This window comes from Malaclemys terrapin, chromosome 14 (assembly GCF_027887155.1).
Source record: "Malaclemys terrapin pileata isolate rMalTer1 chromosome 14, rMalTer1.hap1, whole genome shotgun sequence".
Taxonomy (NCBI): domain Eukaryota; kingdom Metazoa; phylum Chordata; order Testudines; family Emydidae; genus Malaclemys; species Malaclemys terrapin.
Genome location: NC_071518.1, coordinates 27,252,767 through 27,268,144, shown reverse-complemented (window position 1 = coordinate 27,268,144; position 15,378 = coordinate 27,252,767). Strand labels below are relative to the sequence as shown.

Below are 15,378 nucleotides of genomic sequence, written 5' to 3'. Positions count from 1 at the left end.
ACTGGACCCCAAAGCCGTGGCATTGTACCGCCAACTGGGAGAGGCAGAGAAAGGGGACTACGAACTATTCAAAAAGGCCCTGCTACGTGAGTTTGGGCTGACTCCTGAGATGTACCGGGAAAGGTTCCGGAGTCAAGATAAAACCCCTGAGATCTCATATCTGCAACTAGCCGTCCGCATGGAAAGATACGCCAGCAAGTGGGCTGGTGGGGCCCAGACGAAGGAGGACCTGATTAAACTGCTGGTACTGGAGCAACTGTATGAGCGGTGCCCATCCGACCTGAGGCTGTGGTTGGTGGACAGAAAGCCAGAGAACCCGCGACACGCTGGGCAGCTGGCTGATGAGTTTGTAAAGAGCCGGTCAGGGGGTGGCAGGGAGGAGCCCCAAAGGAACAGGCCCGCCGCGATGCAGAGAGAGAGTCACCCTGGGACCTCCCAAAGGGGGAATATGGGGAATCCCCTCCCACGGGGAATGCCCAGCATCAGGGACAACCGACCGGCTCGAGGGGACCCACGGGACCTGAGCTGCTATTACTGCGGCCGAAGAGGCCACGTTCGGGCCCAGTGCCCCAAGCTCAAGGACAGATTGAGCAGACCGAACCCGCACCGGGTTAACTTGGTAGAGGCCCAGACGGACGAGGGGCAGGCTTCCCACGCAAGAGGGGCTGGCAGCTTATCAACTGCTCAAGAGAGAGAAGGGCCCCCGGCCAGCTTCTCTGGGGGGTCAGATGCTCCGGATTCAAAGTTCTCCGTTTACAGAGTTGGCGCGGGGCTGTCCCTGCGGAGCTAGTGCCTTGTTCCCCTGGAGGTGGATGGGAAGAAAGTTTATGGATACTGGGACACGGGCGCAGAGGTGACACTGGCCCGGCCCGAGGTGGTGGCCCCAGATCGGGTGGTGCCCAACACCTTCCTGACCCTGACCGGGGTGGGCGGGACCCCATTCAAGGTTCCCGTAGCGAGGGTACACCTGAAATGGGGGGCCAAGGAGGGCCCCAAGGACGTGGGAGTGCACCACCATTTGCCCACTGAGGTGTTGATGGGGGGGGGACCCAGAGGACTGGCCAAGCAGCCCCCAGACCGCCTTAGTCGTGACCCGTAGCCAGAGCCGGCGAGGGGCACTACGCCCTGACCTTGGGAAGGATGTCCCACCGGAGGCACCGAACCCTTCCCGGGTGGGGAAGGAACACCCAAGGACAGGCCGCGGGGTGGCTGGGGCTTCCGACCCAGCCGACGAGAGGGAGCAGGTCCCCATCCCTTCCCCAGCTGCCGAGTTCCAGGCCGAGTTGCAGAAGGACCCCTCCCTGCGGAAGCTAAGGGGCCTGGCTGACCTCAGTGTGGTACAGACCATGAGGAGAGGATGCAAGGAGAGGTTCCTGTGGGAGAAGGGGTTCCTGTACCGAGAGTGGGCTCCCCCGGGGGAAGTGGAGTCGTGGGGGATCAGGAGGCAGCTGGTGGTTCCCCAGAAGTTTCGCCACAAGCTACTGTACCTGGCCCATGACATCCCGCTCGCAGGGCACCAGGGGATCCGGTGCACCAGGCAGAGGCTGCTACAGAACTTTTACTGGCCCGGGGTCTTCACCAACGTCCGGCAGTACTGCCGATCCTGTGACTCCTGCCAGAGGGTGGGGAAGGCCCGGGACAAGGGGAAGGCATTGAGACCTTTGCCCATCATAGAGGAGCCTTTCCAGAAGGTGGCCATGGACATAGTGGGACCTCTCAGCAAGACGACCCGGTCTGGGAAGAAATACATCCTGGTGGTGGTAGATTTCGCCACCCGCTACCCCGAGGCAGTGCCCTTATCGTCCATTGAAGCAGACACTGTGGCGGATGCGCTGCTGACCATTTTCAGCCGAGTGGGGTTCCCCAAGGAAGTCTTGACGGACCAAGGGTCCAACTTCATGTCGGCCCTACTCCGGTGCTTGTGGGAGAGATGTGGGGTCCGGCACAACTGGGCCTCAGCATATCACCCCCAATCCAACGGGCTGGTGGAGAGGTTCAATGGGACGCTAAAAATGATGCTGAAAACATTTATGAATCAGCACCCGCAGGACTGGGACAAGTACTTACCTCACCTGCTGTTTGCGTACAGGGAGGTACCCCAGGAGTCTACCGGGTTTTCGCCTTTCGAACTGCTATATGGAACGCGGGTAAGGGGGCCCCTGGACCTGATGAGAGACGAATGGGAGGGGAAGGCCACTCCTGACGGAGAGTCGGTGGTGGAGTATGTCCTGACCTTCCGGGAACGACTTGCCGAGCTCATGGGCCTGGCCAGGGAGAATCTGGCCAGAGCCCAGAGGAAGCAGAAGGTCTGGTATGACCGCACAGCACGGGCCCGCGCCTTCGCCACTGGGGATCAGGTGATGGTCCTCATCCCCGTGAGGAAAAACAAACTCCAGGCCGCCTGGGAAGGGCCCTTCAAGGTTGTCAAGCAACTAAACGAGGTAAACTATGTGGTGGAGCTGTCGAACCGGGCACACCACCACCGGGTGTACCATGTGAATATGATGAAGCCATATTATGACAGGGGGAATATGGTGTTGGCCGTGTGTGGACAGTGGGAGGGGCAGGGAGAAGACCCTTTAGTAGATCTATTCCCTGGGACAAGAGTTGGCTTCCCCCTGGAAGCAATTCCCCTCTCTGATCGGCTAACCCCTGCCCAGCGAGCTGAGATCGGAGGGGTGCTGCATCTGTACCAGCAGCTGTTTTCCAACCAGCCTGGACGCACTAATCTGACTGTCCACCGGGTGCAGACAGGATCGCACCCGCCTATAAAATGCTCCCCCTTCCGAGCCACAGGGAAAACTGCTCAGGACCTGGAAAGAGAGGTCAATGACATGCTGGCTTTGGGGGTGATCCAGCCGTCTTCCAGCCCTTGGGCCTCGCCGGTGGTGCTGGTCCCCAAAAAGGACGGGTCGATCCGGTTCTGTGTGGACTATCGGAAGCTCAATGCCATCACTGTAGCCGATGCCTACCCCATGCCCAGGCCGGACGAGCTCCTAGACAAGCTGGGAGGTGCTCGGTACCTTACCACCATGGATCTTACAAAGGGCTATTGGCAAGTGCCGCTGGATGCAGATGCCAGGCTGAAATCGGCCTTTGTCACCCCTCTGGGGCTCTATGAGTTCCTGACCCTGCCCTTCGGCCTCAAGGGAGCGCCGGCCACCTTCCAGCGCCTGGTGGATCAGCTACTGAGGGGGATGGAGAGTTTTGCCGTGGCGTATATCGATGACATCTGTGTCTTTAGCCAGACCTGGGAGGACCACATATCCCAGGTTAGACAAGTGCTGGACCGACTCCAGAAGGCTGGGCTGACCGTAAAACCGGAGAAGTGCAAGGTGGGGATGGCTGAGGTATCCTACCTAGGCCACCGGGTGGGAAGCGGCTGCCTAAAGCCGGAACCAGCCAAAGTGGAGGTGATCAGAGACTGGCCCGCTCCTCAAACCAAAAAGCAGGTCCAAGCCTTTATTGGGATGGCAGGGTACTATCGGAGGTTCGTGCCCCACTTTAGCGCCATAGCCGCCCCCATCACTGAGCTGTGCAAGAAGGGGAAGCCAGACAAAGTGGTCTGGACCGAGGAGTGCCAGGAGGCTCTCCGGGCGCTGAAGGAGGCTCTGGTCAGTGGCCCAGTTCTGGCAAACCCAGACTTTGACAAGCCCTTTATGGTGTTCACCGACGCCTCAGACACAGGACTGGGGGCGGTGTTAATGCAGGAGGATGAAAAGGGGGAGAGACACCCCATCGTGTACCTGAGCAAGAAGTTGCTACCCCGGGAGCAGAACTACGCAGCCATCGAGAAGGAATGCCTGGCCATGGTGTGGGCCCTCAAGAAACTAGAGCCATATCTCTTTGGGCGTCACTTCACCGTGCACACCGACCACTCTCCCCTGACCTGGCTGCAACAGATGAAAGGAGCCAACGCCAAGCTCCTGAGATGGAGCCTGCTCCTGCAGGATTATGACATGGACGTGGTCCATGTGAAGGGACGTGACAACCTGATAGCGGACGCATTGTCCCGGAGAGGGAGCCCTGAACTTCCCCAGGTCACTGGTCAGAGTGACCCCGCTCAGTTCAGTCTCGAAGGGGGGAAGAGATGTGACGGAGCAGAGAGCAGGGCAGATTTGACCTGGGAATGTTGCAGGGGGGTTGCAGTGGGGATGTGGGACTTCCCTTGAAGGAAGCTACCTGAGCTGTAACCTGAGCCAGGAACGGGGGTGGGGAGAATTAACACCTTCTGCCCGGGAAACTGAACAAAGGAGAGGAGCAGCGGGAGGGGCTGGGAGTTTAGTTTCGGTTGGGGCTGGGTGGTACAACGCAGGGAACCCCAAGCTGGGGTCTAAGCTCCCTGAACCTCCCAGAGGGACCTAATTGAGGGGGTCTGGTCGTACCTACACGCTCTGCTTGAGACTGTGTTCCTGTCCTTAAATAAACCTTCTGCTTTACTGGCTGGTTGAGAGTCGCAGTGAATCTCGGGAAGAGGGGTGCAGGGCCCTAACTCCCCCACAATCCGCAACAGGGGGGAACGACACAGCTGAACTGCTGCTGGGCAGCTGCCAAGCCACATACCTTACAGGGAATTTAGGGGAGCTGATGGGGGAGGGGGGAGAGACTGCTGGCCACCCCTGATTCTAATCCCCACAAGGAGGGGCTGCTCTTCCAGAGAATCCTGCAAGCAGTGGACAAAGCAGGCAGCTGCCAAACGAAGTTATAAGTGAGTATTGCACAACTTTAAACGAGCTTGTTCCCTAATAGATCAGCAACATAACAACATTAACCGGGACAATGTTAAGTGAGGAGTTACTGCACATGTCTAAAGTACCAAGCTCAACTATGATGCCATAGAAATAGTGAATATCTTCTATATCACAATTTGAGCATAAAGTTATATATGGAATAACGGGGAAAAGTGGTAGTGTAACAAAAACAAAAAAAAAAAACTGTTTACAAAGACACAAGCAGAAACAAAGCTTTTTGTTAGAGCATGCCAAGCCCTACTCACATCTGCATTCGGCCAGAGCTCCTTAATAACGTTTTCTATTCTGTTCACCACTTCCATTCGCATTCTTTCTTCTTCCGGTCTGGGAGACATGTACTTGTAGAAATCAATGATTTCTTCATGAAGACTGACGAGAGAAAAAAGATAAGTTAACTAAAAGAGAAAAATTAAAATGGCTGCTATTATCTGAAATGGTTTAGAAATATTTCAAGGACATTCAACACTAAACAAAACTATTGTCTGCCTTCAACAAAAGTAAATTCAGATTTACGGAAGTTTAATTTCAACACATTAATCTACAAAACATAGGATATTCTTATATCAGGTTTATGAAGAATGTGGAAGTTAATCAAAGCTGCTTTTGGTCACACTAAAAGTGAAAGAAATAGCACTACTAAATATGTTAACATCAGCATGATATATAAAGCTTTAAATCTTCAAGGAAGTTTCTAATGATGAGTTCAGGGTACGCACAGTATCCAAATATTTAAACAAAAGCCTTTTAGCTAACCTTTTCAGTTAGTCCCTTGTCACTAACTGATTAATCGCCAGTGTCAGCACAAGCGATTTGTTAATCCACACAAAATCAATTCTGAGACATTTAAACAAATGTCAACTAACAAACAGTTGTCTGTAGTTAGAGTCATCTCAGTTATATGTACCTATTTGTCCACTCCTAAGCAGAAACATTCACACTAAGCACTGTATTCTCGTATTAGTGTTAAAAAGGAGCTGTGTACACACATCAATGGAACACAGGGTAGAATGAAGTTGGCAGTCAGCTGATCAGCTGCATTGTTTTAAAAATAAGTCCCCACACATTTTGGGTGCGGTTTTAATTAAACAGCTACACTAAGCATAATTTAACACAAGTCTCAATCCACAAGTCCAGGAAATTTGTGTATCCATTTGCACTAGCACATAGCAACATCCTCCTAACTAACCAGAAGACTAAAGCCCATTTTCACCACGTTTTCTCTGTCAACACCACCAAATTTAAACTGTCATTGAATTCCTGCAAGATTAAATAAATCCCTGACATGGGATTGATGAGTTTATTTCACTTGTTTCCTACAGTGCCCATTATAGTAGCAGCTAAATGTTTTAAAAAGAATTAAAAAAAAAAAAAAAAAGTTAATTGTCAAAACAAATGCATCTTGCCCAGAAGCTCTGATGGACTGCCAAGAGGACTGATTTACAAAGTTGAGGTCCTCAGATGGAAGGTAAGTCTTCCTAGCCTCCTCCCCCCCCCCCCCCCCCCACACACACAATGGAAGCTATACCACAGATGTCATGAAATAGATGAAGGACATCTGAAAGGGACATGACAGTAAGTATTATGACTAAAGAGATATGCAACTCAAATTTCATCTGTCTGAAACATTTTAATATTCTCCTATTACAAGTTACACTGTAGATTACTAAAACTGACAAGGGATTAGAGGATCAAACATTTTCTTTATTTTTTACTTAGTATCTAGCTATGCTCTTTGTATAATTAGTTTAATTTTAGTCTCTTACACTAGCATCACTAGGTCATGCTTATGCAGGACATTCTATTCTTCGGGTATTGCTACAGAGTGTTTCTAACAGCAAATCTGCAAAATTGAACGGCTGCTCTTTCAGCGTTTACTTGGTTGTTACTATAAAACTTGGCTTCCTACTGTCTTACTCCTTCCTCCTCTCCCCACTTGTATTCTTCACTCAAAAATCTTCAACATGAGACCAAAACACACATCCCTCAATATACTGTTTGTGATCTGCTACTTGGAGGTATTTCCTAATAAAAACCTAATCATTTGGTTTCTCAAAAGGTCTCCTAGTCCACCACTTAATATTTCCTCTTAGAAATCCTGATGCAATTCAGTCTGTAATATAAAACTAATATTTTATAAGTTCTATCACTATAACCCTGTCAGGATAATTAAGTTTATGTGAGACGCACATGCTGGGGGAACTCTAGTCTGAACACTCCATGGCCAACAGAGCTTTTTAGGTAACAGAGAGGCTTGATTTTTTAGTCATTGGGTCACATTACCACTTACTACTGAGATTCCGAGGTAATGGCCAGGAGTACACCGATTAATGTACAGATTTACTGTTAAGTACAGCCTGCAGTGACAAAGGAAGAGGATGCTAGTTAAACAGTCAGTCTGCCAGAATTTAAAACAAAAACAAAAACAGAGTGATAACTTAGTTCTTCCGGTTCGTAATTTAAAAAAAGGAAAAATTAGAAATTGAATGTTTCCAAAGGTTATGGGACAAAGCAGAGAGCTGTCCATTAACACAGTTACTTCATTAGCAAACAGTAAACTGAGTGACAAAGTTTGGTTCTTGTGCTTTAAAATAAGATTACTCTGTTACAGATTTGTCCCCTATGGTTCTTAATGGGCATTACATTCCTGTTAACTCAAGTAGCAACAATTCTGTAAAAACACCTATATATTAAACAGAATAATATGCAGAATATCAACTGATCCATATACAACAATTGTTTGATGCATCACCTGACCCTGATCAGGGACCTTCTATAAGTAGTTGTATTTGTTTGACATGGTCATTTATCCAACAAAAATTATGGGGGGAAAAAATTCTCATTTTCCTTTAAAATGTTAACATTCCTGTTCCCAATACTTTACTTAGCATGTCTGATTTTGCTAACTGCTAATGGTGCAAGCTACAAAGCCAAGAGAGAGGCATAAGTGCACTGGACTTCCAAGAAAGTTAGTTAAAGCTTTATTTTCCAAAATAGGTACCAGATATGCTAATTAACTGATATTTCTAGAAGAATGACATTAGAAAATATTTGAGCTACTGTAAATGCATGAATAAAAGACCATTAATACATCTACACTGCCCTCTCCTTAAGGTGGTGTGTAGAGGACATGTGCTACACCCCCGCCCCCCAGCACAAGTATAAATAGCAGCTGGTGAAACACTGTTTTTGGAAGTAAAGCCATGCCTGAACCCTGTGGGTATGTATTCTACACAGTTCTCTATGTGTCCAAGCAGTGCTTTCCTGGTCTACACTGCTATTTTTAGCTGTGTAGTGTCCTGCTGCCTCTCCACTACCAGAGCCTACTCCTGCTTTGAAAGGCTCCGGGCAGGGGGAAGGCAGCACCAAAGCCTTTCACTGACTTGTGTAGCTACACTCTGCAGTATAGACACAGCTTGCTTTTCACAGATGCATGCGGCTATGCATACACCGCACACCACTGCCAATAGTGTGCAGTATAGATGTACCCTAACTCAACTACTAAAGAGAATGCTGAATGTGTTTGCAAGCATCTTAAATCTAAAGTCTAGGAATTTTAAATCTTTAGCTTAAAGATGAAAAGTATCCACAAATTAGTTCTAGCAATATGACAGTATTTTCTTACTATTTAATGCCACTGCATTTACTAAGTTACTAAGTTAAAACAAAGCCTTTTTTTCCTTTTTCTTTAAAGAAATTGTTACACTGCAATAATAATTGTTACACTGTCAAAACTCATTGGAAGCAAGGAGTCTTGTGCAGCTAGTCCCTTGCTAATGCAGTAACAATTCAAAAATAGATGCCTGGTCTTTTTAAACTGCACAACAAAAAACCAGTCCGTTCAGTGGTCTCAACTCACTGCCCCTCTTTTCCAGGTGACCACTCTTTCTTCAGGTGCCAGTGCTTCCAGCAGGGGGCAGAGTTCTCTTCAAAGAAACTACTGTTTAAAAGGTGCAGTTTACTGTATTTTTAATTGGATTTACATTCCCATATTAGAAATTCACCTATTACGCCAAATGATCAAGACACAATTTTAAGTAACATAATGCACTTGCAGTACCGTAAATCCATCATGGGGATCAGTGAAAGTTAGCAGGAACATTAAGGGCTATACTGTTTTCATGAAAACGACTGAAGATACTGATTACAGATGGAGTATTTTTTATTCACCAGAATTCTGGGGCTGAGCAAAAGTTCAACCCAGCCTGTTCAGAGATTAAGTTGACTTTGTAAAAAGTAGCCATACCCTTATCAGTTTTCATCTTCAAGTAGTCATGCAAATCTGGTAACTGGATTCAGATTTACTTATCTCATTCTGGACCTCAATAAGAGGCAGACCAGTTGAAAGTCTCTGGGTGCAGAATAGGAGGGGGGGAAAAAAAAATAAAAAACCCAACCAACCAGGGGGCGATGTCACATCCTCAGGAGCAGAAATACCTTGTTACTGAATGTCAATCCTATGTTCAATTAAAGACACAATTTAGGTTTTTAAGTTTAATTACAGGTTTCAGAGTAGCAGCCGCGTTAGTCTGTATCCGCAAAAAGAACAGGAGTACTTGTGGCACCTTAGAGACTAACAAATTTATTAGAGCATAAGCTTCTATATGCATCTGAAGAAGTGGGCTGTAGTCCATGAAAGCTTATGCTCTAATGAATTTGTTAGTCTCTAAGGTGCCACAAGTACTCCTGTTCTTTTTAAGTTTAATTAAAATCCCTTCTTGGGACACTTATTTGTAAGCAAGGATTTTTTAAAAATGATTTTTAAACTAGCTGTTCCTTTAAGAATGATTTTACAAAAGGTTCAATTCTGTATCCACTGAAATCAAAGGAGGCTTTACTATGGATTTAAATGGGTGAAAAATCAGACGCCCCAAGAAAAGGAACCCCATTTTTCATAGGAAAGCTAGAGGCTACAATATGGTATTTTGGGGGAAGAAGAGATTCACAATCCTTACAGCTCAGAATGTTATTTGATTAATAGTTCAGATGCTTAAGTTTTCAGACCAAGTAGAATTTCTAGGAGTACCTAACTGATTTAGGAGCCTTTTGAAAATTATTCCAGATAGTCAGTGAACAGCTGATGAACTATTTACTATTCATGGTGTGTGACTGGTTATTCAGTATATTTTCTGCTTTCTACTGAATATTTGTCTCTTAACTAGAGAAGGGGGAGGGGGACACATTCACAAATTTGTACCAGGTACGTTTTCATGTATACTGGCTATCACATGAATATTAGTGAACAAGTAGTATGACCCCAAAACACCATAAAAATGAATCAATTATTCACAATTTTTTAGAATTTTTCAAATCAACTAATTAAGTGGTAGAGGAACAAAATAAGCAAAAATTCTGCTTGATGGGTATACATTTGGCAAGTGTCAAGGAGAGACAGGATTAATTTCTGATCTAAAGTCTCATTCCTGGAGTTTTAATGAAGACTTATGGGAAAACATGAACTGTAGGACAATTTTTATTCCTATTTTATTTTGAAAAAGATATGAAATACTGTTCAGACTATTTTAGAATTAGCTTTGTCTCAATCAGGATGAAAGTTGTCTTCATTTAGTAGATTCAGGATTGTTTCAACTCAAGAATGCAGGCAAATTTCTTCAGTGAATAAGAAGCCTTATCTTTCACTGACAGGATAAGAATAAACTTATTCTTGAAGATGTCTGCTTTCTCTTCTACAATGTTCAGAAAAAAATTCCGAGTTGAGTTTAAAAACTTGTTAAGTCACAATTTACTTTCTTGCTTTCTTTTTGAAAAGAAGAAATTTCTATTAAATACTGAAGAATCATAGATAAGACTGTGTGATGGTCACAGAGGTCACAGATTCTGTGACTTTCTAGAACATCCATGACTTCTGCAGTTGCTGGTGCGACTGGCCCATGGGCCGCCTGAGTAGCTCGGGCAGCCCCTGGACCAGCCACACTGGCTGCTGCTGGGGCAGTCTCAAGCCACCACGCCCCTCCCGCACCCCAGAAGGAGTTTGGGTGTGGGAGGGGGCTCAGGGCTGGGGTAGGGGCACAGGCAGCACTTACCTCGGCGGGCTCCCCGTAAGCGGTGACGTCCCTCAGCTCCGTCCTAGGCAGAGGCATGGCCAGACAACTGTGTGCTGCCTCTGCCCACAGGCACCGCCCCCACAGCTCCCATTGGCCACAGTTCCTAGCCAATGGGGGCTACAGAGCCGACGCTCGGGACGGGGGCAGCACACGGAGTCCCCCCCAGCTGTGCCTCTGCCTTGGAACTGAGGGACATGTCGCCACTCCTGGGGAGCTGCGTGGAGCCAGGCAGGGAGCCTGCCAGCCCCGCCAAGACCCTCCCCAGCACCCCCAGCCCGAGAGCACCCAAGATTTAGTCAGGGGTATATAGTACAAATCATGGACAGGTCATGGGCTGTGAATTTTTGTTTACTGCCCCTGACCTGTCCATGACTTTTACTAAAAATACCTGTGACTAAAACATAGCCTTAATCATAGATTTGATGGGTATAAAAAACTAGTCCTGTCACAGAAAACAATTATACAACAGTTAATAGTCAAATTTAAAAATTTATTCTGTAGTCTGATGTTTCAAACAAAGCAGACCTGCAAATCTAAAAATCATTTAATCTAAACAAAAATCACTTCTGCTAACATTCTTTAGTAGATATCACGCAACTTCATGTATCTTTACAGCTTTCAATATAGCAGTGGAAATATTCCATTGCTGAGTCCATAATTAGGTGGTTTTTGATCCTTTGTTTTCTTCCTTCTTTCACATTTAACTCTCCAAAGCCAACAAGAAAACTGCACAGCATTTTGTTTCCCAATCTGAGATACACGCCTAAACATATGGGTGTACCTGCTTCTCTAGAGTCTCCTGGAAACTGTGCCTGCAGTCTTCAGTTTCTGTTCTCCCTCCTCCACTAAGGTGGGGCTACGCAGGTCTTTGCTCTGCACTATCCCAGGCAAGGAATAGCCTTGTATAGCGGATGTGGTTGGGGGAAAAAAGAAAGGAGTGAGAGAATATGCAACAGCTTTCTCCTAAAACAAGGAGAACAGGAAAATAAAAAACAACATCCCATAAACAGGAGTGGGGTGAAGGAACAGCTCCAACAGAGAAAGAACAAAGCAGGGAATAATTTGTAGACAGAAAGATGAGGAAGAGGAGACATACAATGGGAAACACTCACAACAGATACGGGAGCAAGAGGAGGAGGAGAGATCTGGTCAGAGAGGGGAAGGGAAACAAAAGCATAAAATGTAAGTTAACCTGATAAAAGACAGTGACAAGAAAAGTGAGACAAGCAAGAGAAAAGAAAAACAAATTATAGGAATGTGAGAAAGCAGATCATGTGGCTACGGTGTCATGGGAGACTAGTGTTAAATAGGCTACAGAGAGGGGGGCTTTAATCACTGGAAAACGTTGCATTACTGATACACAATCAATCACAATTAAGACAGCTTTTTTTAAAAAAAGGCAAACATTACACAGTTTTGATTTTGACATTTCTCACTGCTGAAAAATTTAGAAGAGAATAGGGTCATATGAAAAAAAGCCTTTGCTTAAGCCTTTAAGGCACACTTCTGGCTTCCCACAGCTACCTACAGCCAGAGATGTGTAAACTATACTCCCCACTGAAGAGTTGGGCTGCAATTTAAACGTTAGATAAGCTAGAGAGCCTTTAACTGCCCGCATATACCAAACTAATTTAAAACTAAAGCCAACGGGACTACTGTAGTCACATGCTTAAAGTTAGTTAAGCACCTGCTTTAGTACCTTGCTGAATCAGGGTCTTAGTCACAAATTTAAACCTGCTCCCTTTGAAGGCAATGGGAGTTTTGCAACTGATGTCAGAGGTAGCAAGAATTGGCTATATATGCTGTACAGAACTTTCAAGCCAGCTTACATGCCTTCAGTACAGACACCATAGAAGGCCAAAATTTGTTTGCTCTGTTCTGAAACAGTGAAAGGTCCAGTATGTTTAAGTACAATGTACTTAAATACATCAACTGCATAATTGCTCTAGAACATCTGTAATATTAAATTATGGGCAATTGTTTTTATCCTCTCTGAATAACCTGTCCCATCTTCTTTAGTGAGGATACGTGAAAGCTGCTAGCTTAAAAAAAATTTCAGTTCAATTTGGGGAAAGGATTGGTGTTGAAATTAGCTTCATAAAGCAACTAGAGCAAGGCTGACAAGCCCAACATTTAAAAAGCACCCAAGTTTCACTTTAGAGGAACACAGTCAATTTAAAAAACCCAAACATTTCTATCTAAATTTTGTGCATACTATAGTTATAGGTAGCAGTTAAGATTACTAACAGAAAGAAGTAAAAGAGATGCTTCTTTTCCGCCACATTTTGTATAATTTTCACTGTTTCCGCTGAAAAGTGTGCCAATTTCTCACTTGCTAAAATAGGTATTCATAAACAACAAGGGAACAGATTTTTTTTTTTAAATCAAGACTTACTAAGTAAAGGGTGCTCTTATCAGAAACTGATAATTTAAAAAAAAAAAAAAAAACTGAGTTGACAACATCCCTTTTAAAAAGAGATCTACCTTGGTACTGAAAAATATCAACTCTCCAAATCTAGAGCTGGAACAGTTAAAAATCCTAGCTGAAGACTAGCTGATGGTTTTGCAGTTGGGCGATGGTTATGCATGAGACTGGTCTACACACAGTTTCTGTACAAGTATAAAAACTGTCAGGATTGAGGATTTTTTTTTTTTTTAATGACAGGTTTCAGAGTAACAGCCGTGTTAGTCTGTATCCGCAAAAAGAAGAACAGGAGTACTTGTGGCACCTTAGAGACTAACAAATTTATTAGAGCATAAGCTTTCGTGGACTACAGCCCACTTCTTCGGATGCATATAGAATGGAACATATATTGAGGAGATATATATACACACATACAGAGAGCATAAACAGGTGGGAGTTGTCTTACCAACTCTGAGAGGCCAATTAATTAAGAGAAAAAAAACTTTTGAAGTGATAATCAAGCTAGCCCAGTACAGACAGTTTGATAATAAGTGTGAGTACTTACAAGGGGAGATAGAGTCAATGTTTGTAATGGCTCAGCCATTCCCAGTCCTTATTCAAACCGGAGTTGATTTTGTCTAGTTTGCATATCAATTCTAGCTCAGCAGTCTCCCTTTGGAGTCTGTTTTTGAAGTTTTTCTGTTGTAATATAGCCACCCGCAGGTCTGTCACTGAATGACCAGACAGGTTAAAGTGTTCTCCCACTGGTTTTTGAGTATTTTGATTCCTGATGTCAGATTTGTGTCCATTAATTCTTTTGCGTAGAGACTGTCCGGTTTGGCCAATGTACATGGCAGAGGGGCATTGCTGGCACATGATGGCATATATCACATTGGTAGATGTGCAGGTGAACGAGCCCCTGATGGTATGGCTGATGTGATTAGGTCCTATGATGATGTCACTTGAATAGATATGTGGACAGAGTTGGCATCGGGGTTTGTTACCACTACCCAGGAACCTATCCTTGTAACAAACCCCGATGCCAACTCTGTCCACATATCTATTCAAGTGACATCATCATAGGACCTAATCACATCAGCCATACCATCAGGGGCTCGTTCACCTGCACATCTACCAATGTGATATATGCCATCATGTGCCAGCAATGCCCCTCTGCCATGTACATTGGCCAAACCGGACAGTCTCTACGCAAAAGAATTAATGGACACAAATCTGACATCAGGAATCAAAATACTCAAAAACCAGTGGGAGAACACTTTAACCTGTCTGGTCATTCAGTGACAGACCTGCGGGTGGCTATATTACAACAGAAAAACTTCAAAAACAGACTCCAACGAGAGACTGCTGAGCTAGAATTGATATGCAAACTAGACACAATCAACTCCGGTTTGAATAAGGACTGGGAATGGCTGAGCCATTACAAACATTGAATCTATCTCCCCTTGTAAGTATTCTCACACTTCTTATCAAACTGTCTGTACTGGGCTAGCTTGATTATCACTTCAGAAGTTTTTTTTTTTTTCTCTTAATTAATTGGCCTCTCAGAGTTGGTAAGACAACTCCCACCTGTTTATGCTCTCTGTATGTGTGTATATATATCTCCTCAATATATGTTCCATTCTATATGCATCCGAAGAAGTGGGCTGTAGTCCACGAAAGCTTATGCTCTAATAAATTTGTTAGTCTCTAAGGTGCCACAAGTACTCCTGTTCTTTTTTTTTTTTTTAAATAAACCAAAATAGTTATATAATTAGAATCCAGAGTGTAGACACAGTTATACTGGTATGGAGGTGCCTTATGCCCGTATTGCTTATTTTCTTTCCAGTATAAAAATAGCTATAGTGGTATAAAGATATATCAGTAGACAAACCTTTATACTTCAAACTATAGCAGTACAGATAAAGCAGCACTTGTGCTTATACAAGCCCAGAGAGGACTCACTGTCACTCCTGGAGGCTATAGAGGTTTCGTCCACAGCAGGTCCATGGGATACCAAAGTGAGGAACTGATATTACAACAACATTACAACTCTCACTCAGGAAGTCATTTTTGTTGCCCCTATTTTAGATGGTGGGATGGAACATCAGGAATCATATACATACTTTTAAAAGAGCAAGATTGAGGATGGGGTGGGGTTACT

At 45.0% G+C, this 15,378-nt stretch overlaps 1 protein-coding gene across 2 annotated transcripts in view; it reads right to left on the bottom strand.

Moving 5' to 3' along the window:
* TENT4B (terminal nucleotidyltransferase 4B) overlaps positions 1-15,378 on the bottom strand; it is a 56,849-nt gene that overhangs the window by 27,267 nt on the left and 14,204 nt on the right. For both annotated transcript variants that reach the window (XM_054048818.1, XM_054048819.1), the window contains exon 2: positions 4,997-5,120. In XM_054048818.1, the coding sequence (XP_053904793.1) occupies positions 4,997-5,120 (124 nt within the window). The remainder of the gene's footprint in view (positions 1-4,996; positions 5,121-15,378) is intronic.